The sequence below is a fragment of the Mobula hypostoma genome, chromosome 7, assembly GCF_963921235.1.
Source record: "Mobula hypostoma chromosome 7, sMobHyp1.1, whole genome shotgun sequence".
NCBI lineage: Eukaryota > Metazoa > Chordata > Chondrichthyes > Myliobatiformes > Myliobatidae > Mobula > Mobula hypostoma.
This window is the reverse complement of record NC_086103.1, coordinates 157,766,587-157,789,042: the sequence shown is the minus strand read 5'-3', so window position 1 is coordinate 157,789,042 and position 22,456 is coordinate 157,766,587. Positions and strand designations below refer to the sequence as shown.

General features: G+C 43.7%; 1 protein-coding gene across 5 annotated transcripts in view; it reads right to left on the bottom strand.

Annotated features, from left to right (window-relative positions):
• The window catches only part of LOC134349697 (copper-transporting ATPase 2-like), a 142,582-nt gene that overhangs the window by 106,601 nt on the left and 13,525 nt on the right, over positions 1 to 22,456 (bottom strand). For 2 of the 5 annotated variants that reach the window (XM_063054407.1, XM_063054409.1), the window contains exon 1: positions 2,774 to 3,115. The exons of 1 other annotated variant lie outside the window; for it this stretch is intronic. In XM_063054407.1, coding sequence (XP_062910477.1) covers positions 2,774 to 3,016 — 243 coding nt within the window. In that variant the 5' untranslated portion in view covers positions 3,017 to 3,115. Of the gene's footprint in view, positions 1 to 2,773; positions 3,116 to 8,066; positions 8,399 to 22,456 lie in introns of those variants that run through there. 2 more of the 5 variants (XM_063054411.1, XM_063054408.1) reach the window with 2 other exon arrangements.

Below are 22,456 nucleotides of genomic sequence, written 5' to 3'. Positions count from 1 at the left end.
ATGTTTCGAATGTATCTGTCTCTACCACCAGCTGGGGCAGTGCTTTCTATGCACTTTCCACTCTCTGTATGAAAAACCTACCTCTGACACCCCCTATACTTTTGCCCAACCACCTTAAAATGATGTCCTCTCCGTACTTCTAGCAGCACCAACACCTCTATTAGAAAAGTCTGGACAGTAAACCAAGGGCTAATTAGGTCCTTCACCTTATACAAGGCCAACCAGTTACCGTAAGTCATTGTCTTTATTTTCATCCTTTTTTATTTCAATCATTTTATAATAATTTCTTGTCTCAGTTTTAGATTTGAAAAGTGGACTTTGATCTTACACCCACTTTAACATTTACCAAAGTTGGAACGCTCTTCTGAAGTCAAGCATCTGTCCTGCAATACTCCACTAAAAGGATGTCAAACACTACTGGACTTTTTAAATTTTTCTCTTTTGTTCTCTTTGTTTCGACTCTACCTTTTTGTAACTGTTTATGATGACCCTCATTGGGCACTGGTCATAATTTGGCACTCTTAAAGTTCTGAAGGATATTTGTTTTTACAATTCTAACCATTAGCAGTTGACTAAAACATAAAGCAGCACAGAAAGCAGTTACCATAGTACTCCTTTGTTCTGTCCCTCACCCACTAACAAGCCCTAGTATCAGTGGACTTTTGACTATTGGTTTCGATCTTCTAGGCTAGGACATGGAGTAATGACATTAATAAGTAACTTCACATAAAGAGCTGAATATTTTTCTCCAATTAATAATAGAACTTAATCTACATTAAACATAGCAGGGTGATAAATTTTTGCCATAATTGACATGTTACTTACTATTGTAATTGTAAACTTTTATATGATGATACTTAGAGATTTGTTTATCTATCACTATAGAAACTTAATCTGTGCATTAAACTACATAAGACCATAGGACCCTAACACATAAGAGCAGAATTAAGCCAGTCAGTCCATTGTGTCTGTTCCACCATTCAATCATGACTGTTTTTTTCTTTAGCAATCTCTATTCTCCCACCTTCTCCATGTAACCCTTAACACCCTGACCAACTCAGGTTCTCAATATTACTTTTATTTGCATGCTTTGTCTTATTTTCCACATTGATGTTTGTCCATCTTTGTGCATAGTTTTTCATAAAATCCTATTTTATTTCTCTGTTCTTGTCAATGCCTGCAAAAAAAAATAAATCTCGAGGTAGTATATATTTTGGAGAGCAAGGTAACGTAGCAGTTAACGTAATGGTTTACAGTCTGAGCAATCGGGGCTCAGTTCCTGCCGCTATCTGTATATTCTCACCATGACCGCGAGGCTCTCCTACAGATGTTCTGGTTTCCTCCCACACTCCAAAGGCAGGGGGTTAGTAGGTGTGGCCAGGCTATGTTGGCACCAGTAGCATGGTGACATTTATGGAGTGCCCCCAGCACATCCTCTGACTGTGTCGGATGCATTTTGGAAGGACAAACCAGAAGGCTGAATACGGGGTTAATGGTAAGTTACTTAAGAGTGTGGATGAACAAAGGGGCCTTGGGTTTCTAATCCATGCATCCCTCAAGGTCGCTGCACAGGTTGATAGGGTAGTTAAGAAGGACTATGGGATGCTAGGCTTCATTAATAGGGGGATTGAGTTCAAGAGTAGAGAGGTCATGTTGCAACTCTACAAATCTCTGGTGAGACCACACTTGTATTCTGTTCAATTCTGGTCACCTCATTATAGGAAGGATGTGGAAGCTATGGAGAGGGTGCAGAGGAGATTTACCAGGATGTTGCCTGGATTGGAAAGCAAGTCTTATGAGGCAAGGTTAGTAGAGCTGGGACTTTTCTCTTTGGAGCATAGAAGAATGAGAGGGGACTTGATAGAGTCTACAAGATTATGAAAAGCATAGATAGGGTGGATAGCCAGTACCTGCTTCCCAGGGCACCAATAGCAAACACCGGGGAGCTTATGTACAAATTTAAGGGAGGGAAGATTAGGGGAGACATCAGGGGTAAGTTCTTTATACAGAGGGTTGTGGGTGCCTGGAATGACTTGCCAGGGATGGTGGTGGAGGCTAAAACATTAGGGGTATTTAAGAGCCTCTTGGACAGGCACATGACTGAAAGAAAAATAGAGGGTTACAGGGTAGTGTGGGTTTAGTACTTTTTTTGGGATTATATGGGTCAGCACAACATCGAGGGCCGAAGGGCCTGTACTGTGCTGTAGTGTTCTATGGTTCTATTGATGCAAATAACTCATCTCACTGCATGTTTCCATGTACATGTGACAAATAAAGTTAATCTTTGATCTATTCCTTAACATATATGCACTTTAACAATAAATTTACTTTGAACTTCAAAATTTGAATCAAGAAACGATCAATCTATACCCTAAATATCCTTGGCCTCCTCAGCCCTCTGTGGCACAGAATTCCACAGATTTATTACCTTCTGGCTGAGGAAATTTCTCAGTTCTAAAGTGAGATCCCTTTATTCTAATCTCAGGCTTCCTACTAATTGAAACATCCTCGCCACACCTACTCTTTCAGCTACAAGGCTGCGAGCTGCAATCCTGTCAAGTAAGTTGGGTTACAATCACAGATGCTGAAAATTCCAACTGAAATAGAATTCACTTGTTAAATACTCAATATCGAACACTGTTCAAAGAAATTCTTTTCGTGTACAGTAGAAATTCAAGAAAGCAATTGCAAGGCATCTGGATTTCATTTCAGAGTGACAAGCCGACCTCGACACCATCTGAACATGATCCACATGAAATGGTATGGCACTAACCTGAGCTGAATTTGCCTCTTCTTTGCTAGAATCACACACCTGTGAAAGGTTGCTTTCATCACAGAGCAGCAAGTTCTTATCCCTTCCATGCTGTGCCCAAGTGCTTGTAGTGACAGGTGACTGAAGTGCATTTCCAGAAACTGGAGATAAAGCATCATTGTCACCCCGTTCGGAACCCATGCTATCTGCCTTGGCTTGGTCTTGAACCTCATTGTGCATGGTTTCATTTTTAGATCCTTTCATTGCTGCTTTCTCAACTATTCAGTGAAAGCGTAAAATATCAAAAACCCTGTGTACCCTTTGACAAGAAAGAACTCCTGCTATGAAGTCCAGGTAAACAGAATGATTTGAGTTCTGAGTTGTTTAAACAAATACAACAAACTGCACATAGACTCCACCCACTTCAGTCATTGGCTAACGATTTCTTTGCACTATGCATTCAGTGACCTGCCTCCAGTGCTATTAATCTTTGTACACCACAGGTCAAACTGAAAGCCGTTTATTGTATCTGATATCTGAAACAAGGGGAAAACATTGTGCAAAGGTGCCCAAGTCTGTCATCATACAATGCTGTGTGCAATTCGTTGCTACAGTATTAGTAATTAATCCATGAAAGAATTTCAAACCTTGGCTGTGATAGTTTTAATTAAAACACGGTTCAATTTTAATGCCCACAATTAAGAAGCAATATCAAACTAAATTTAAATCATAGGACTTAATAAACAGATTTTCCGTCAGAAAGCATGATGAAGACTCTGTTCCAATCATCTTGAAGTACAGGTTTAATGTGAATTGTTTGCATTCAAAGCAGTCACTTGCGTCCAATCTTGAATGGTGTAGTTAAAAAAGGTTTCTTAAGCAACAGAAGGTGCAGGTTAGCAACTCCGAATAAACACATGGTGAATCCTGTAACAAGAACTTTTAACTGTTTCAGGAAGGAACATTATATTAATTGACTCGCAGAGCAGAAGAAATTTTAGCACTCAGCTTCAAACTGAGGGCAACACTCAAATATCCAGAAACAATGCAGTTGATTGAAATACAGTCAATATGTTAAGATCAGCTTTACTTGTCACCCGTACATCAAAACATACAATGAAATATGTCATTTGCATCAAATGAAATCAGCCAGAATTGTGCTGAGCAGTTCCCAAGTGTCGCCAGCTTCCGGTGTCAACATGGCGGGCCCACATTTCACTAACCCTGACTAGTCTTTGGAATATGGGAGGAAACTGGAACACCCAGAGGAAACCCACACAGTCATGGGGAGAATGGACAAACTCGTTACAGTCAGCAGCAGAAATCAAACCCCGATCGGTGATTGCCGACACTGTAACAGCACTATGCTAGATGCCACCCTTAATATCAAGTTCACATTGCCTGTCATTTAAATGACAGCTCTTTAAGTAACCTGATTAATAAGTGGCCAGATATATCAGCAGGGAACAGTGTCTGGTTCAAGTTAAAAAGAGCCTGCACTTCTTAAAGGAAAGGCTCATGGAGAAATTGATGGTAATCATGCAGAGTGATTATCACAGAAAAGCCAGTCAAGAGCTTAGGCAAAGTTTCTGACAACTCTTTAAGGGACACAACATCCATTCAGGCGACCTGCTCCGAGTTGGATGGCTGGCTGAAATCTGTGGACAAGTCTGGCCTACCTGGGCAGTTTAAAGCCTGGGTGTATCAGCATGGCATTCTTCCCAGAATCCTGTGGCCCCTCCTCGTCTATGCAGTTCCGATCTCGGCAGTCAAAACCTTAGAGAGGAGGGTTAGCAACCACCTCAGGAGATGGCTGGGGCTGCCAAAGAGCCTGAGCAGCATCGCACTCTATGGACACCACAACAAACTGCAACTGCCCTTCAAATCCTTGGAGGAAGGACTCAAGGTAACAAGAGCCAGAGAAGTGCTACAGTATAGGGACTCAAGGGACTCATAGGGACCCGAAGGTGGCTAGAACAGGGATCCAAGTAAGCACTGGCAGGAAGTGGAGGGCAAAGGAAGCTGTTCAGGAGGCAGAGGCGAGGCTGCGTCACAGGGGGCTGGTGGGAGTGGTCACACGAGGCCGAGCTGGGCTAGGATCCTTTCCAAATCCCCAAATGGACACCAGACGGAAGGAAAGGCGTCGTCTAGTTCAGGAGGAGGTGAGAGCAGTAGTGGAGGAGATGAGAGTCTGCAAGGCAGTGGGAATGAAGCAACAGGGAGCTTGGACAAGATGGGAGAATGCAGTTGAGAGGAAAGTGACCTGGGCTGATCTTTGGAAAGCCGAACCACACAGCATCCAATTTCTCATCCAGGCAGTGTACGATGTGCTTCCAAGTCCATCAAACCTGCACACATGGGGCAAGGCAGAGTCACCTGTGTGCCCACTGTGCTCCAAGCGAGGAACCCTGGAGCACATCCTCAGCGGCTGCGCAAGGGCACTTGGTGAGGGACGGTACAGGTGGAGGCATGATCAGGTCCTGAAGACCATCGCTGAAGCCGTCAGTGCAGGAGTTGAGTGGGCGAAGCGGTCCCCACCCTCCAAGCAGACCATTGCCTTTGTCAGAGCTGGGGAGCAGCCAATACCCGCCAAAAGAACATCTGCAGGCATTCTGACCTCTGCAAGGGGCTGGCAGCTGTTGGTGGACCTCGAAGGACAGCTGAAGTTCCCCACCCATATCGCAGCCACCACCCTGTGACCAGACATTGTCCTAGTGTCTGAGTCTACTAAGCAAGTGGTGCTGCTGGAGCTGACAGTCCCATGGGAAGATAGCTTGGAAGAGGTCTTTGAAAGGAAGCTCTCCAAGTACGCAGGACTGGTCAGCAACTGTCAGCAGGCTGGCTGGAGAGCGAGGTGTCTCCCAGTGGAGGTTGGTTGTAGGGGATTCGTAGCTCGTTCTTTAGTTAGATCCTTCAGCATTTTGGGCGTCGAGGGAGAGAGGAAGAGGAGAGCCATCCGCAGTACCACCGATGTGGCAGAGAGGGCCTCAAGATGGCTGTGGCTCAAAAGAGGGGAGCCATGGAGTCATAAGTAGCTAGCCATCTGGACACAAGCTGGGGTCTGATCAGCCCCGGCTGGGTCACCTGGAGGAGGGTGTATGATGTTGAAAGACCTGAAACACCCGATGATTCCAGAAACATCACTGAAGATGTGTCCAGAAGCATCAATAGATGTATGTACACTACGGGCCCAAGAGCCTTTGAAATTAAGAGAGTTTCAAGGTTTCGGGTCCATACACTGGAGATCTTGGTGGATTAAGTGAAAAGTGAAACAAGTAGTCTGTATTGTCAGAAACATCTGTACTCACTGGAGGGGAGAGTGGAGATCGCATTGAAACCTACTGAATATTGAAAGGCCTAGGTAGAGTAGATGTGGAGAGGATGTTTCCAATAAGACCATAAGATATAAGAGCAGAATTAGGCCATTTGGCCCATCAAGTCTGCTCTGTCATTTCATCATGGCTGATCTAATTCCTCTCAGTCCCAGTCTCTTGCCTTCTCCCTGTAACCCATCATGCACTGACTAATCAAGAACCTGTCAACATCTGCCTTAAATATACCCAATGACTTGATCTCCGTGGCTGCCTTTGGCAATGAATTCCATGCCCTGGCTAAAGAAATTCCTCCTCATCTCCATTCTAAATGGACATCCCTCTATTCTGAGGCTGTGTCCACTGGTTCTGGACTCCCCCATCCTCTCCACATCCATTCTACTGAAGTCTTCCAACATTTGATAGATTTCAGTGGAGATCCCACCTCATTCTTCTGAATTCCACTGAGTACAGGCCCAGGGTCATCAAATGCACCACATATGATAGTGGAGGAGTCTAGGACCAGGGCACAGGCCTCAGAATAGAAGGACATTCCTTTAGAATGGAGATGAGGAAGAATTTTTTTAGACAGAGGGTGGTAAATCTATAGAATACATTGCCATAGACATCTGTGGAGGTCAAGTCATTGAGTATATTTAAATTGGAGGTTGATAGGTTCTTGACCAGCAAGAGTCAAAGGTTTCAGGGAGAAGACATGAGAATGAGGTTGAAAGGGAAAATAAGTTAGCCATGAGCAAATGGAGGTGCAGACCCAGTGGGGCGAATGTCCTTATTCTGCTCCTATGTCACAGCAGAAGCGAGCAGCCACAGAGCTTAACACCAGTAACCAATCCCAGAGATCCTGTATGAGTGCCACAAAAGGTTAAATTGTCTTATCTCAGTGGTCCGGGAGAGTGAATATCACATCCCACCAGCTCCACTACTGACTGCCGATCACTTCATCAGACTTCAGTCTACAACCTATCCGTCAGGGCTCAGACTCAACAAAACTGTGTCCAATCCCATCCTCAGAGTCCCACCAGCGCTGCACACCTCACCCCACAACTAACAGCAAGCACACACTGCCTGCTGTTCATTCATGAGAGAGCTATCATGAAATAATTAACGACATTCATTAAAACACCCTTCTCACTTCTGGGACACAGCAGCACAGATCATAGAACAAACTCCAGGAAGTCCTAATCTCCATGGAGGGGATAATGCTATCCATTACTGGGGTATCTGTAGCTGAAGCTGTGATCAGTACCGGGCTAAAATCATCGAAGGTGAGGGTACCCTCATGCTTAATCCTTTTTCTCACTTCACTGCTACCCCATAATCACATTCTCTTCACTTCCCAGATTTGCTAAGTCTCCCCATTCCAACTTTGTGTGCAAAGGAGTTGCAACCTGTCCAAGCAGTGGAAGAACAGGTCAGAAACACTGGTAATGCAATCATTCAATGCCACTCTAATATCCACAGAACCTCATACTAACAATAAACAGTGAGAGAGTAATTGTAGGTGCTTGTGATCTCATCTCCGTCCACTTAACGATCAGAGTGAAATCAGATCAAGTATCCACAGAAACAGTGTCCTTAAAGAAACCATCATGGTGTTTCTACCTAGTCCCATCTACATGCACCAAAGCTCTCCTCCATACCTTATCTATCCAAATTTCTCTAAAATGATACAACTGAACAAGTTATATACACACATTATTTCTCTCACTCTCCTTTTTCTCCCTCTGTCCCTCTCACTATACTCCTTGCCCATCCTTTGTTTTCCCCCCTCCCCGTTTTCCTTTCTCCCTAGGCCTCCTGTCCCATGATCCTCTCATATCCCTTTTGCCAATCACCTGTCCAGCTCTTGGCTCCATCCCTCCCCCTCCTGTCTTCTCCTATCATTTCGGATCTCCCCCTCCCCCTCCCACTTTCAAATCTCTTACTAGCTCTTCTTTCAGTTAGTCCTGACAAAGGGTCTCGGCCCGAAACGTCGACTGTACCTCTTCCTAGAGATGCTGCCTGGCCTGCTGTGTTCACACATCCTTATGTGTGTTGCTTGAAATTCCAGCATCTGTAGATTTCCTCGTGTTTGTAGTACCCTCCACTTCTGTTGGCTGCTCGTTTGCATCCCCTGTAAGTGAAGAAATCCCCCCTTAGATTCCCCGTAAATATTTCACCTTTCACCCTAAACCTACGACAGCTGGTTGAAACCAATCTTGTATCGCTTCAGTTACTTCTTTTCTGTCTGGAGAAGGGAGCCACAGCCCGCTGAAGAATTGTTTAAGTTATAAGGAGTTACTCAATCTAACGAATACGTGTATCACACCTTGACCTGGTTTCATTATCTCTGATTTGGTGAGGCACCAATTTATGGTGATGTAAATAAATAAGCACATGCTAATTATAGAACAAAGCAAAATCACATGCCTATAATAAAGCAATGCAAATGCTAGCTTCATTAATAAAACTTGCTTTCAAACGTAGGTTTACCAAACAGCCTTTTGTTTTGAATATTTCCATCTGCTATTTTTGCTGCCATCCATAAAATTTATTTTTATTGGTTTTCTGTGTAATGTGCCTTAATTGTAACCATTTCCTTTTACTAACTAACACCTTTGATCTGTATCTATTACAAGCAGACTTCCATCGTATTAAAGTGCGCACAGAATTCATGAAGAACCTGGATAAAACATGATATCTGCCAATAAAGCACCATTCAATTTTCCTCTTGTGCTCACCAGACAAGGGGAACTAATTTAATTACTGTTGGTAATTATGAAGCCTCATGATTAGGAAAGTCTAACTGTTTAGGAGTAGAGAATTATTTCAGCACAAAAGGCACCATGCAACCTACTGAGTCCAGCCCACTAATCTAAAATGACAAAGCTAAGTCATTGAGTCCTAGGGCGCTACAGCACAGAAACAGGCCCTTCGGCCTTTCTAGTCTGTGCCAGCCTGGTCTTCTGCCTAGTCCAATCCATCTGCATCATAATCCTCCATACCTTTCTCATCCATGTACCTTTCCAAACTACTCTTCAATGTTACAACTGAACTCACATTGGCCATGTCTGCTGGCTGCTCGCTCCAGACTCACTCAATCTTTTGAGTGAAGAGGTTTGACCTCAAGTCTCTCCCATCCTGATGGGAAAAATCCTGCATGCATTCACCCTATCTATAACCCTCTCAATTTTGTAGACCTCTATAAGACCTCCCCTCATTCTCCTGCTTTCCTGGGAGTAAAGTCCTCACCTATTCAAAATTTTCCTCAATGCACTCAAGTTCCAGCAATATCCTTGTAAATCTTTCAGGCTTATTGATATCTTTCCTGTAAGCGGGAGGAGAAGTTGGCGGCGCGACTCTGCGCGCGCAGCTCTCCGGTGAAATGATATCGTATTTGTAAGTAGGATACCGTGCACAATTCTCATTTGATGGAGACAGACGTGAGAAGCGCAGAGGAACATCTGGGGAAACTTCTGAAATGCCCGGTTCACTGCTGCTGCTACTGTGCAATCGAGAATCTCCAGAGGGAAGGCCCCAAAATCCCTGGCTTTGCCTGCTGCTGGCGACTGAGGTTGGGGTTGAAGCGTTCGGCGGAGATGGTGCTTGGTACTCGGTGTTGGAGGGCTGATCGGAGGCTCGAAGTTTTTGGACAACTCAGAGTCGGACTGTGGTCGGGCATGGCAGGGAGAGTTTTCTTCCTTCTCCCGTCTGCGTGAGATGTGGGACTTTCGAGAGACTTTGAACTTTTTTACTGTGCCCATGGCCTGTTCTTCATCAAGTTATGGTATTGTTGCACTGTTGTAACTATATGTTATAATTATGTGGTTTTTGTTAGTTTTTCGGTCTTGGTCTGTCCTGTGTTTCTGTTATATCACACCAGAGGAATATTGTATCATTTCTTAATGCATGCATTACTAAATGACAATAAAAGAGGACTGCGTGTCCTCTTAATCTAATCTAGGCAGCTGACCAGAACTGCACACAATACTTCAAATTAGGCTTCACCAACATCTTATACTGTATTACATCAGCATAACACCACAACTCCAGTTTACCACATTATCATCTAAATCATTAATATAGATGATAAACAACAACAGACCCTCCACCGATCCCTGCGGCACACCACTAGTCACAGGCTTCCAGTCAGAGAGGCAACCATCTACTACCAATCTCTGTCTTCTCATGATAAGCCAAAGTTGAATTCCATTGACTACTTCATCCTGAATACCAAGCACCTTAACCTTCTGGACCAGCCTCTCATGCAGGCTTTTGTCAAATGCCTTGCTAATGTCCTTTGAGACAACTTCTGCCACCTCCCCTTCATCAACCTTCCTTGTAATCTTCTCGAAAAACTCTATAAAATTGGTTAGACATGACCTGTCATACACAAAGCCACGTTAACTATCTCTAATCGGGACCTGCCTATTCAAATACTTGTATATCCTGTCCCTTAGAATACCTATGAATAATTTACCCACTTCTGACTTCAGGCTCGCCAGCCTATAACTTTGCAGCTTAGTTACTGAGCCAGATCAGAGGAATCTACAGTCTGGGATGAAGACTCCTGGCCAGAAGATAGAAGGCACAGAGGCAAGGACTGCCAAAAGAGAACTTAATCCGATGTCAGGCTCAGAAAGTACTAAGTTGGAGTCATGGATAGATGAAACTGAGGCTTCTGCTAAGAAATGATTACTCAGAACCAAAATGAAGAAGAATGAAGCTAAGACTTCTGAATTCCAGAATTAGCGCTACGTTGACTCCAGCCCCGTTCCTTTGAGCCTGGATTGTGACTCCATAGTCTCATAGTTAGTCACTTTACCTTACATCCTTGGGGATCTTCTTTCTCCAGCTTCCAGCTTTATGATCCTCCATTCCTGCACAGCCCATTTCAACCTCTTCCCCAAGATCCACAAGCATAACAGTCCTGGTAGACTCATTGTTTCTGTGGGTCGAGAGTAGTCTGAGCCTTCTCTTCCTAATTAATTCCACTTTGTCTCAGTGCCCTTCCCCTTATATTTGTGACACCTCCATTTCCTTTTAAACACATCTACATTTCAAGCTTTCCCAAATGGCACATCTTCACAGTGGATCCCAATCCCTCTATTTCCTTCATCCCACAGCACAATAGGTGAGGGTTCATCACTTTGTACTTTGATAGAAGATCAAATAGTCCCCTCTACCATCTTGGCCTGGCTGAAGTCACTTTTTTTTTACATTCAATAACTTCTCCTTTAATCAGTCCTTGAAGTCAAAGGTGCACCTTCAGTAACTCACATGGTCCACACTATGACTGTGTCTTCATTGGACACATGGAACAGTCATTCTTTACGTTCTATCCAAATCCAAAGCAGAAATTCAGTGTGATTTTTACATCAGAGCGGCCAACTGACAACTTTGATGAAAATGTATGTTCAATTGTAAAGGCAAGCCTAAGCTTGCAGGGGCTGTGAGTTCAATTTTGCTTTGCACGCGTCCCTTTTTGGTTGTGGACTCCAATATTATTCCAGAGATGCCTCAGTCCAGGCACAGGGAATATAACCTTTGTTCTGGCACACTGCAGCCTTCAGGATTTAACACTCTACAAAGTACAAAGTAAATTTATTATCAAAATACATATATGCCATCATATACAACCCTGATATTCATTTTCTTGTGAGTATACTCAGCAAATCCAAGAACCATAATAGAATCAATGAAAGACCATGCTCAACAGGATGGGCTAGCAACAAATGTGAAAAAAGCAACAAACTGTGCAAATACAAAAGAAAAAAAGAGAAATAAGAATAATAAGTAGAAAAGCAATAAATATTGGGAACATGAGATAAAGCTTCCTTGATAGTGAATCAATAGGCTGTGGGAACACTTCAGTGATAGGGCAAGTGAAGTTGAGTGAAGTTAGATTAGATTAGATTAGATTAGATTATGAGGACACGCAGTCCTCTTTACTTGTCATTTAGTAATGCATGCATTAAGAAATGATACAATGTTCCTCCAGAATGATATCACAGAAACACAAGACAAACCAAGACTAAAAAAAACTGACAAAAACCATATAATTATAACATGTAGTTAGAACAGTGCAAAGCAATACCGTAATTTGATAAAGAACAGACCATGGGCACAGTAAAAAAAAAGTCTCAAAGTCTCTCGAAAGTCCCATCATCTCACGCAGACGTAGAAGGAAGAGAAACTCTCTTCCTGCCATGAACCTCCAGCACCGCAAACTTGCTGATGCAGCACCCTGGAAGCACCTGACCACAGCCGACTCTTGAGTCCGTCCGAAAACTTCGAGCCTCCGATCAGCCCTCCGACACCGAGCACCGAGCACCATCTCTGCTGAGTGCTTTGACCCCGGCCCCGCTAACAGGCAATAGGCAAAGCCAAGATTTGGGGCCTTCCCCTCCGGAGATTCTGGATGGCACAGTAGCAGCGGCAGTGAAGCAGGCATTTCAGAAGTTTCTCCAGATATTACTCCGTGCTTCTCACGTCTGTCTCCATCAAATTAGGATTGTGCACAGAACCTACTTAACAAATACGATATCATTTCGGAGCGGCCACGCGCGCTGCATTGCACCGCCATCTTCTCCTCCCACAAGTTCAAGAGCCTGATAGTTGAGGGGTAATAACTGTTCCTGAATCTGGTAGTGTCAGTCCAGAGGCTCCTGTACTTTCTTCCTAATGGCAGCAGCAAGAAGAGAGCATGACCTGGGTGGTGGGGGGTCCTTGGTGATGGAATCTGCTTTCCTGTGACAGTACTCCATGTAGAGGTGCTCAGTGGTGGGGAGGACTTTACCTGTGATGCACCAGCCATATCCATTACCTTTCGTAAGATTTTCTGTTTAAGGGCATTGGTGTTTCCATACCAGGCTGTGATGCAACCAGTCAATAAACTCTCACCAACACATCTATAGAAATTTGTCCAAGTTTTAGATGTCATGCCGAGTCCTCACAAACTTCTAAGGAAGGAGAGGCACTGACGTGCTTCACAATTGCATTTACATGCTGGACCCAGGACTGGTTTAGAGAAGTTGTAGGAAGTTTTCCCACCGATACAGCATCTTGCCCTCAGTTCCTTGATCTTATTGTCCAGTGACTACACCCTTGCTGACAAGATGCTGGGTAGAGGGGTACTCGTTCCTCTGTATTTCAGTCTGGCTTGGAGTTCCACACCTCCCCCCCCCCCACCCCGCCTTGCTTCCAGCCATGGCACTGAACCTTCATCACCTTCATCCGCTTAAAGGAACTGTACCTGCTTGCTTGAGAGTTATGTCTGCCAAGTCCTTTGGAAGATTGTGAAACCTGTAGTTCACTAAGACGGTTCAAATGTATGTGGATTAAAGGGAAATTATGTGCTGCGGATTGCAGTGAGAGTAACTCAAAAGAGGCATATTTAGAAGTTTTGTAGGCAGCCTGCAGAACATCACTGTGGCTCACTGACGCCATGTTGCACTGAATTTAACAACTTCAGATAGCTCACCTTTCTTTTTCTCTCCACAGATGTGGTTGGACCTTTCTGTTTCAGTTTGTTTCCTTTTTCTGTTCTGCTTCTAATGGATAGCTTTTAATCAAATTATTACTTGATTTCCATCCCGTCACAGACGTTCACTCTGTTCTCTTCATCTTCTTCCTCTGTGCAACTTAAACTCATTTGCTTTCTCCTTTTTCAGTTGAGGGTCTTATGGTCCACCGTCCTCTCCTACTACATTACTCCTTCTGCAGCCCTTTACCCCTTCCACCTATCCCCTCCCAGCTTCTTACTTCAGGGGTAAGGAAGGCAAGTGCTGCACCAGCATTCATTTTGAGAGGTCTTGAACATAAAAGCAAGGATGTGATGCTGAGGCTTTATACACCATGGTGAGACCGCACTTGGAGTACCTGCAATTCTGAGCCCATTATCTAAGAAAGGATGTGCTGGCACTGGAGAGGGTCCAGAGGAGGTTCAAGAGAATGATCCCAGAAAGGGTTCTCATACGAGGAGTGTTTGATGGCTCTGGTCTGTATTTGTTGGAGTTTAGATGTATGGGTGGGGATCTTATTAAAGCCTATCGAATATTGAATTCGATATTCATCGAATTCATGGGTGGATGTGGAAAGGATGCTTTCTATAGTGGGGGAGTCTAGGACCAGAGAGCTGTGCCTCAGAATATAAGGACATTCCTTTAGGACAGAGATGTGGAGGAATTTCTTTAGCCAGAGGGTGAAGAAACTGTGGAATTTACTGCCTTAGACAGCTGTGGAGTCCAAGTCATTGGATATGTTTAAAACAGAAGTTGATAGTTTCTTGATTAGTAAGGGTGTCAAAGGATACAGGGAGAAGGCAGGGGTTGAGCGGGATAATAAATGAGCCATAATCCAATAATGGATTAAAGGAACTGCACCTGCTTGCTTGAGAGTTATGTCTGCCAAGTCCTTTGGAAGATTGTGAAACCTGTAGTTCATTAAGACGGTTCAAATGTATATGGATTAAAGGGAAATTATGTGCTGCAGATTGCAGTGAGAGTAACTCAAAAGAGGCATATTTAGAAGAGGGAGATGTATTCCTTTTTTAAAGAAAGGGGCTTCCCTTCCTCCACCATCAACTCTGCTCTCAAACGCATCTCCCCCATTTCACGCACATCTGCTCTCACTCCATCCTCCCGCCACCCCACTAGGAATAGGGTTCCCCTGGTCCTCACCTACCACCCCACCAGCCTCCAGGTCCAACATATTATTCTCCGTAACTTCCGCCACCTCCAACGGGATCCCACCACTAAGCACATCTTTCCCTCCGCCCGCCCCGCTTTCCGCAGGGATCGCTCCCTACGCGACTCCCTTGTCCATTCGTCCCCCCCATCCCTCCCCACTGATCTCCCTCTTGGCACTTATCCTTGTAAGCGGAACAAGTGCTACACATGCCCTTACACTTCCTCCCTTACCACCATTCAGGGCCCCAGACAGTCCTTCCAGGTGAGGCGACACTTCACCTGTGAGTTGGCTGGGGTGATATACTGCGTCCGGTGCTCCCGATGTGGCCTTCTATATATTGGCGAGACCCGACGCAGACTGGGAGACCGCTTTGCTGAACACCTACGCTCTGTCCGCCAGAGAAAGCGGGATCTCCCAGTGGCCACACATTTTAATTCCATATCCCATTCCCATTCTGACATGTCTATCCACGGCTTCCTCTACTGTAAAGATGAAGCCACACTCAGGTTGGAGGAACAACACCTTATATTCCGTCCGGGTAGCCTCCAACCTGATGGCATGAACATTGACTTCTCTAACTTCCGCTAATGCCCCACCTCCCCCTTGTAACCCAGCCGTTATTTATTTATATACACACATTCTTTCTCTCTCTCTCCTTTTTCTCCCTCTGTCCCTCTGACTATACCCCTTGCCTATCCTCTGGGTTCCCCCCCCCCATCTTTCTCCCCAGACCTCCTGTCACATGATCCTCTCATATCCCCTTTGCCAATCACCTGTCCAGCTCTTGGCTCCATCCCTCCCCCTCCTGTCTTCTCCTATCAATTTGGATCTCCCCCCTCCCACTTTCTTATCTCTTACTAACTCTTCCTTCAGTTAGTCCTGACGAAGGGTCTCAACCTGAAACGTCGACTGTACCTCTTCCTAGAGATGCTGCCTGGCCTGCTGCGTTCACCAGCAACTTTGATGTGTGTTGCTTGAATTTCCAGCATCTGCAGAATTCCTGTTGTTTGCGATCCAATAATGGAGCAGGCTCGATGGGGCAAATTGCCTAATTCTGCTCCCATGACTTATGGTCTTATGGGTCCTTGACCTGAAACATTGATGCTGTTTATACCCACAAAGATGGTGCTTAACCTGGTCAGTACTCCAGCATTTTCTATTTGTCCATGAAGGTGTTTACCCTCTATAATAAATCCATTTGTTTCTCCACTTCTCGTGCAACTATCTATGAAGCCTATCAAATTCTGCTCTAATCATCATTGCTTTTAGTTGATTCTACTGCTTAGTAGGTCAGTGTGAAAAGATCTTTCCCTTTCTGCTCTAAATGAATTATGTTTTATCTAACGCAACATATCTTCAATAATCATTTCTTCTACCGAACTTACAGATCATTTCCAAGTGTTCTATAGAGTTCTGTTCTTGATCACATCCAATTCCTTGCCTAAATGTTCTGTTGTTTCCTATTGCAAACACGAGGAAATCTGCAGATGCTGGAATTTCAAGCGACACACATAAAAATTGCTGGTGAACACAGCAGGCTGGGCAGCATCTCTAGGAAGAGGTACAGTCGACATTTCGGGCCGAGACCCTTCATCAGGACTAACTGAAAGAAGAGTTAGTAAGAGATTTGAAAGTGGGGGGAGGAGGGGGAGATTCAAAATGATAGAAGAAGACAGGAGGGGGAGGGATGGAACCAAGAGCTGGACAGGTGATTGGCAAAAGGGATATGAGAGGATCATGGGACAGGAGGCCCAGGGAGAAAGAAAAGGAGGTGGGGGGAAGCCCAGAGGATGGGCAAGGAGTATAGTGAGAAGGGCAGAGGGAGAAAAAGGAGAGAGAAAAAAAATATTAGACAGAAAAGGAGGCCGTGGACCGTTTCGCTGAATACCTACGCTCTGTCCGCCAGAGAAAGCAGGATCACCCAGTGCCCACACATTTTAATTCCACGTCCCATTCCCATTCTGATATGTCTATCCACGGCCTCCTCTACTGTAAAGATGAAGCCACACTCAGGTTGGAGGAACAACACGTTATATTCCGTCTGGGTAGCCTCCAACCTGATGGCATGAACATTGACTTTTCAAACTTCCGTTAATGCCCCACCTCCCCTTCATACCCCATGCATTATTTATTTATTTATTTATTTATTTATTTTCTCTTTCATTTTTCTCCCTCTGTCCCTCTCACTATACTCCTTGCCCATCCTCTGGGTTTCCCCCCCTCCCTCTTTCTTTCTCCCCGGACCTCCTGTCCCATGATCCTCTCATATCCCTTTTGCCAATCACCTGTCCAGATCTTGGCTCCATCCCTCCCCCTCCTGTCTTCTCCTATCATTTCGGATCTCCCCCCTCCCACTTTCAAATCTCTTACTATCTCTTCTTTCAGTTAGTCCTGACGAAGGGTCTCAGCCCGAAACGTCGACTGTACCTCTTCCTAGAGATGCTGCCTGGCCTGCTATGTTTTATCTAACATCTGTGCCCATTACATCCAATGGTTAAATCAATCTACTCCGCCCCATCCCCTGTAAATCTTTTCTGAATTGATAAAAAAGATCCCTAGAAACCAAAAAAAAATCCAAGTTCAGAGGCATACATTAATTTTAAACTTTTAAAAATTCACGTTGCATTGTAGGTTGTACACGTACTATTGGAGAATTTTTTAAATCATAATCATGCCAGTTTTCTGAGTTTTCTAATTCTATTTGCATAAATACCATCAATTAAGCATTAAGTGCTTACACATGTGCACAGTGCCCTTTATATTCATTAGCCATGAATAGGATAGATAAAAACTCAAAATTATAAGATAAGACCATCAGATATAGGGGCAGAACTAGGCCATTCAGCCCATTGATTCTGCTCCACCATTCAATTATGGCTCATTTATTTTTCCTCTCAACCCCACTTTCCAAATGAACCTATAAACCAATGGACTCACTTTCAAGGACTCTTCATCTCATGGTCTCGATATTTATTGCTTATTTTTTTTCTTATTATTTCTTTGTTTTTGTATTTGCGCAGTTTGTTGTCTTTTGCACACCAGTTGAATGCCCAAGTTGGTGAAATCTTTCATTGGTACTTTATGGTTATTATCCTAAGGATTTAATGAGTATGCCCGCAAGAAAATGAATCTCGGGGGTGCACATGGTGACATATATGAACTTTCATAATAAATATACGTCGAGCTTCAATGAAAGAGATTTGTTAGGGAACTTTAGGTAAAAGAACCGAATCATCAAGTTTGCTGATGACACAAACTGGTTGACCTCATCAACAACGATGACTAGACAGCTTTCAAAGAGGAGGTAAAGCAGCTGGCAGAATGGTGCGAGCACAGCAACTTGAATCTCAACATGGACAGGACCAAGAGATGATTGTGAACTTTAGGAAGGTGCAGGCTGACCACTCCACATTGCACATAAATGGCTCCTCTGTGGAGAGAGTTAGGAGCACCAAGTTTCCAGGAGTGTACACAACAGACGATCTCACCTGGTCCCTGAATGTCACATCTTCAGTCAGGGAAGCACATCAGCGTCCCAACTTCCTGAGGAGATTGAGGCAAATGAGGTTCTCTCCTTGCCCAAACCCCCCACCAACCTCCTAACCAATATTTAAGGGAGCACCATCGAGAGGGTCCTGTCCAGCTACATCACTGTCTGGTACTGGAACTGCAGGGCATCTGACTGCAAGTCCCTACAAAGGATTGCGAAGACAGCTGAGAGGATCATCGGGATCTCTCCTCTACCCATCAGAGATATTTATCAAGAGCACTGCACACACAGGGTCCTTAGCATTGTCAGGGATCCCTCCTATCCATCCAACAATCTCTTTGCCCCCCCCCCCCCACCATCAGGCAGGACATACTGTAGTATTCGGACAAGGACTATTAGGATGGGAAACAGCTTCTTCACCCAGGCCGTGAGACTACCAAACACCCTGCCACCACCCAGGTCTCACCACATATTAAGCACCAGTAGCGTTAGACTGTTTTCTTTTTTAACCTGTGTCGTAAAATGCACCTTATTATTTGTTAATTTATTTATGGTAATATTGCTGTATGTGTTGTGTGTGAGTTATACATACTGTGTTGTGCACCTTGGTCTGGGGGAACATTGTTTCAGTCGGCGGTATACACATTTACAGTTGAATGACAATTAAGTTGAACTTAAACTTGAACAGTGTGGGAAGTTAGAGGATTGTAAAGCTTTTAAAAATCAATAGAAGGCACCTAACAAAGCAATGAGAGAAAGGATGAAGTATGGAGGTAAGTCATCCAATAATATAAAAGTGAAGACCAAAATATTTGCAACGAACTATACTACTGCCCACACAATGACGCTAAATCAGCCTAATAGCTAAAGCAATGGAATACATCCAGTGGAAAATAACAACTGAACCAGATAATAATGAAAAGTTTAAATCCAATACACATTTAAACTGTGTACTCTAAGTATTCACACAATTCCAAACAGAAATGAAAAACTTTAAGTTAAGGCAAAAAAGTCAAACATGAAGAAATAAACTCACTCTGAAAATGGATGGTCTTGATCGCCTTGTGATGAATAAACTACCATACATGTTTACAGAGAGCAAAGCCTTCTAACACAAAGTACAACGTTTCACAATGTACATCCAACAGTAAGTACAGAAATCATGTTAACAAAAAGCATCAGAACACCGATCTGATAAATTGGATGAATATTAGACTCACATGATTATCAGCATGAGAAACCCATTACCAAAACAGTCAAGTCATTTATTTGGTTGCCACTATCACAAGAGAGCTCAATTAGGAAATGAACAACGACTCATGGGGAACTGGGGGCAAACTTCACACTGAGTGACTTCTTCTGCAGTAAGCTGTGCTAAATGGTTTTTTAAAAAGTCTAATGCCAGCAGAGTGTTGGTGACTGAATAGGTAGTTGCATGAAATGCTGGAATGTGAGTTAGCATCATTAATTCTCTTCTCTAACTAAATTTCTACTTCATCTTTGGTTTTATATCAGTACAGAGGAAGAGGAGGGGTTTGGACGGATGGATACAAGGAAGAAATTCAAATACAATTAGGGTCTTAGCAGAGGAGGAATACTACAGAAATAATATACAAATGCCTGTACTTACATTTTTAAAGTCTCCATGCTTGTTCTGCCTGGGCTGATTAAAGAGTAGATAAGGTCACCTCAATATAGGAAGGATATGGAACCTTTAGAGAGGATGCAGAGGAGATTTACCAGGATGCTGCCTGGATTAGAGAGTATGTTTTATGAGGATAGATTGAGCGAGCTAGGGCTTTTCTCTTTGAAATGAAGGAGGATGAGAAGTGTCCTGACAGAGCTCTACAAGATGATAAGAAGCATTGACAGAGTGGACAGCCAGAGACATTTTTCCAGGGCCGGGTGGGGGGGGGGGGGGCGTCAATAACTTTAAGGTCATTGGAGGAAAGTTTAGAAGGGATGTCAGAGATCGTTTTCTTAACAAAGTGGTAGGTGTGTGGATTGCGTTGCCAGTCATGGTGGTAGAGGCAGGAACATTAGGGGCATTTCCGAGAATCTCCAGTAGGATTAAAGAAAAACGGAGGGCTATGTGGGAAAGTAAGCATAAGCAAAGTATACCTCTTATCTACTGCATTTGAGTTCATAGAATGTCATGAACCTTGGAGAACTGTTTTGGTCTTGCCTGTGTGGGCTTTGGTTTTTTTGTTTGAGAGGTTTGGTATGGATCCCTGTAAACAATGGGTGGATAAATCTTGAATGGGGAGCTTTCTATCATGTGGGCTCCATGGCTGCTTCCATACTTTTGGTCCATCCCAGTCCAGGAAGAGGTGTTTAAAATGTCAATGAATCACCTTTGCCACAGAGTTTTGACTGCAAAACAAAAAAATCGTATTTACAAGAGAGGTGCAGAATTAAGTGTAATCAGTATGTTAAGTAATAACTGAGCACCCTGGCAAAGAATGCATTTTGAGAACCGGCCCTCTAAGCCATCATTACGGGGAAACAGGGTTAGTTAATTTGAGCCTCATCAGTTATTGCTTTTCAGATCCAGGCTCATTTATTTATCTCATGTACATTGAAACATGAGGCGACACTTCACCTGTGAGTCTGCTGGTGTAATATACTGTATCCGGTGCTCCTGGTGTGGCCTTCTATATATTGGTGAGACTCAACACAGACAGGGAGTCCGCTTCGCTGAATACTTACGCTCTGTCCGCCAGAGAAAGCAGGATCTCCCAGTGGCCACACATTTTAATTCCACGTCCCATTCCCATTCCAATATGTTAATTCATGGCCTCCTCTACTGTTGAGATGAAGCTACACTTGGGTTGGAGGAACACCACCTTATATTCTGTCTGGGTAGCCTCCAACCTGATGGCATGAACATTGATTTCTCTAACTTTCGTTAACACCCCTCCTCCCCTTCTTACCCCATTCCTAATTTATTATTTATTATTATTATTTATTTTTCTCTCTTTCCCTCTCACAATAACTCCTTGCCTGTCCTCCGCCTTCCTCTGGTGCTCCCCTCCCCTTTTCTTTCTTCCAAGGCCTTCCGTCCCATGAATTATTAATATCATTTGAGGGAGCTTTACAACAGAACAACATCTCTTATGCTGGAGAAATCCCACCAGAAAATCAGGAGTTAAATCCTACCAGGTGCTTAGAATTCAAACAAAAGGGTGCAATTTGCTCTACTTCAGAGAAAACCTATACTTATCTGCTCAGCTTTTCACTGTTGTGAGAAGGGATTTGTGGGCATTATATTTTTAAGTTTGTGAAAAGGTCACAGTATTTGTTCAATGTTATCCTCACATCATCCCTTAAGAATATAATTTATTTTGTATTCCATTCTTTTGTTCAATCCTTATTGAAATGAAGGACACTGATGTTCCATCAAAGTACAACCAATGAACAAATGAACAAAAGACTGGGTCTGTTCAGACTATCTTGTAAAATAAAAATACATGGCAATGAAATAACTGAGCACCAAAGACATCAAAGTTAGAAAATTCAAAGAAAATTTATTATCAAGTACAGACATGTTACCATTTACTACCTTCAGATTCATTTTCTTGCAGGCATTTACATGAAGATAAGGACATACAATAGAACTTATGAAAATCTATACATGGACAAAGACTGACAAATGACCAATATGCAAAATAAGACAAAATATTAAAGCAACACACATCAAAGTTGCTGGGGAATGCAGCAGGCCAGGCAGCATCTCTAGGAAGAGGTACAGTCGACGTTTCAGGCCGAGACCCTTCGTCAGGACTGCAATCACCCTGAACAAAATATTGAACGTGGGTCTGTAGGTCATAGAGCCAGGTCAGAGTTGTTGTGAGTGAAGTTATCCATGTTGGTTCAGGAGCCTAATGGTAACAGGGTAATAACTGCTCCTGAACCTGGTGGTGCCGGATATAAGGCTTCTGTACCTCCTGCCCAATAGTAGCAGCAAGAAGACAGCATTGCCTGGATATTGGGGGTCTTTGATGATGGATGCTACATTCTTCTGGCAGGGCTCGACGTAAATATACTCAGTGATGGGGAGAACTTTGCCTGTGATGGACTGGGCTGTGTTCAGCATTTTCTGTAGTCTTTTCCGTTCCTGTGTTTCCATACCAGGCCATGATGTAACCAGTCAGGATGGACTCCACTGTGCATCTATAGAAGTTTGCCAATGTTTTTGATGACTTGCTGAAT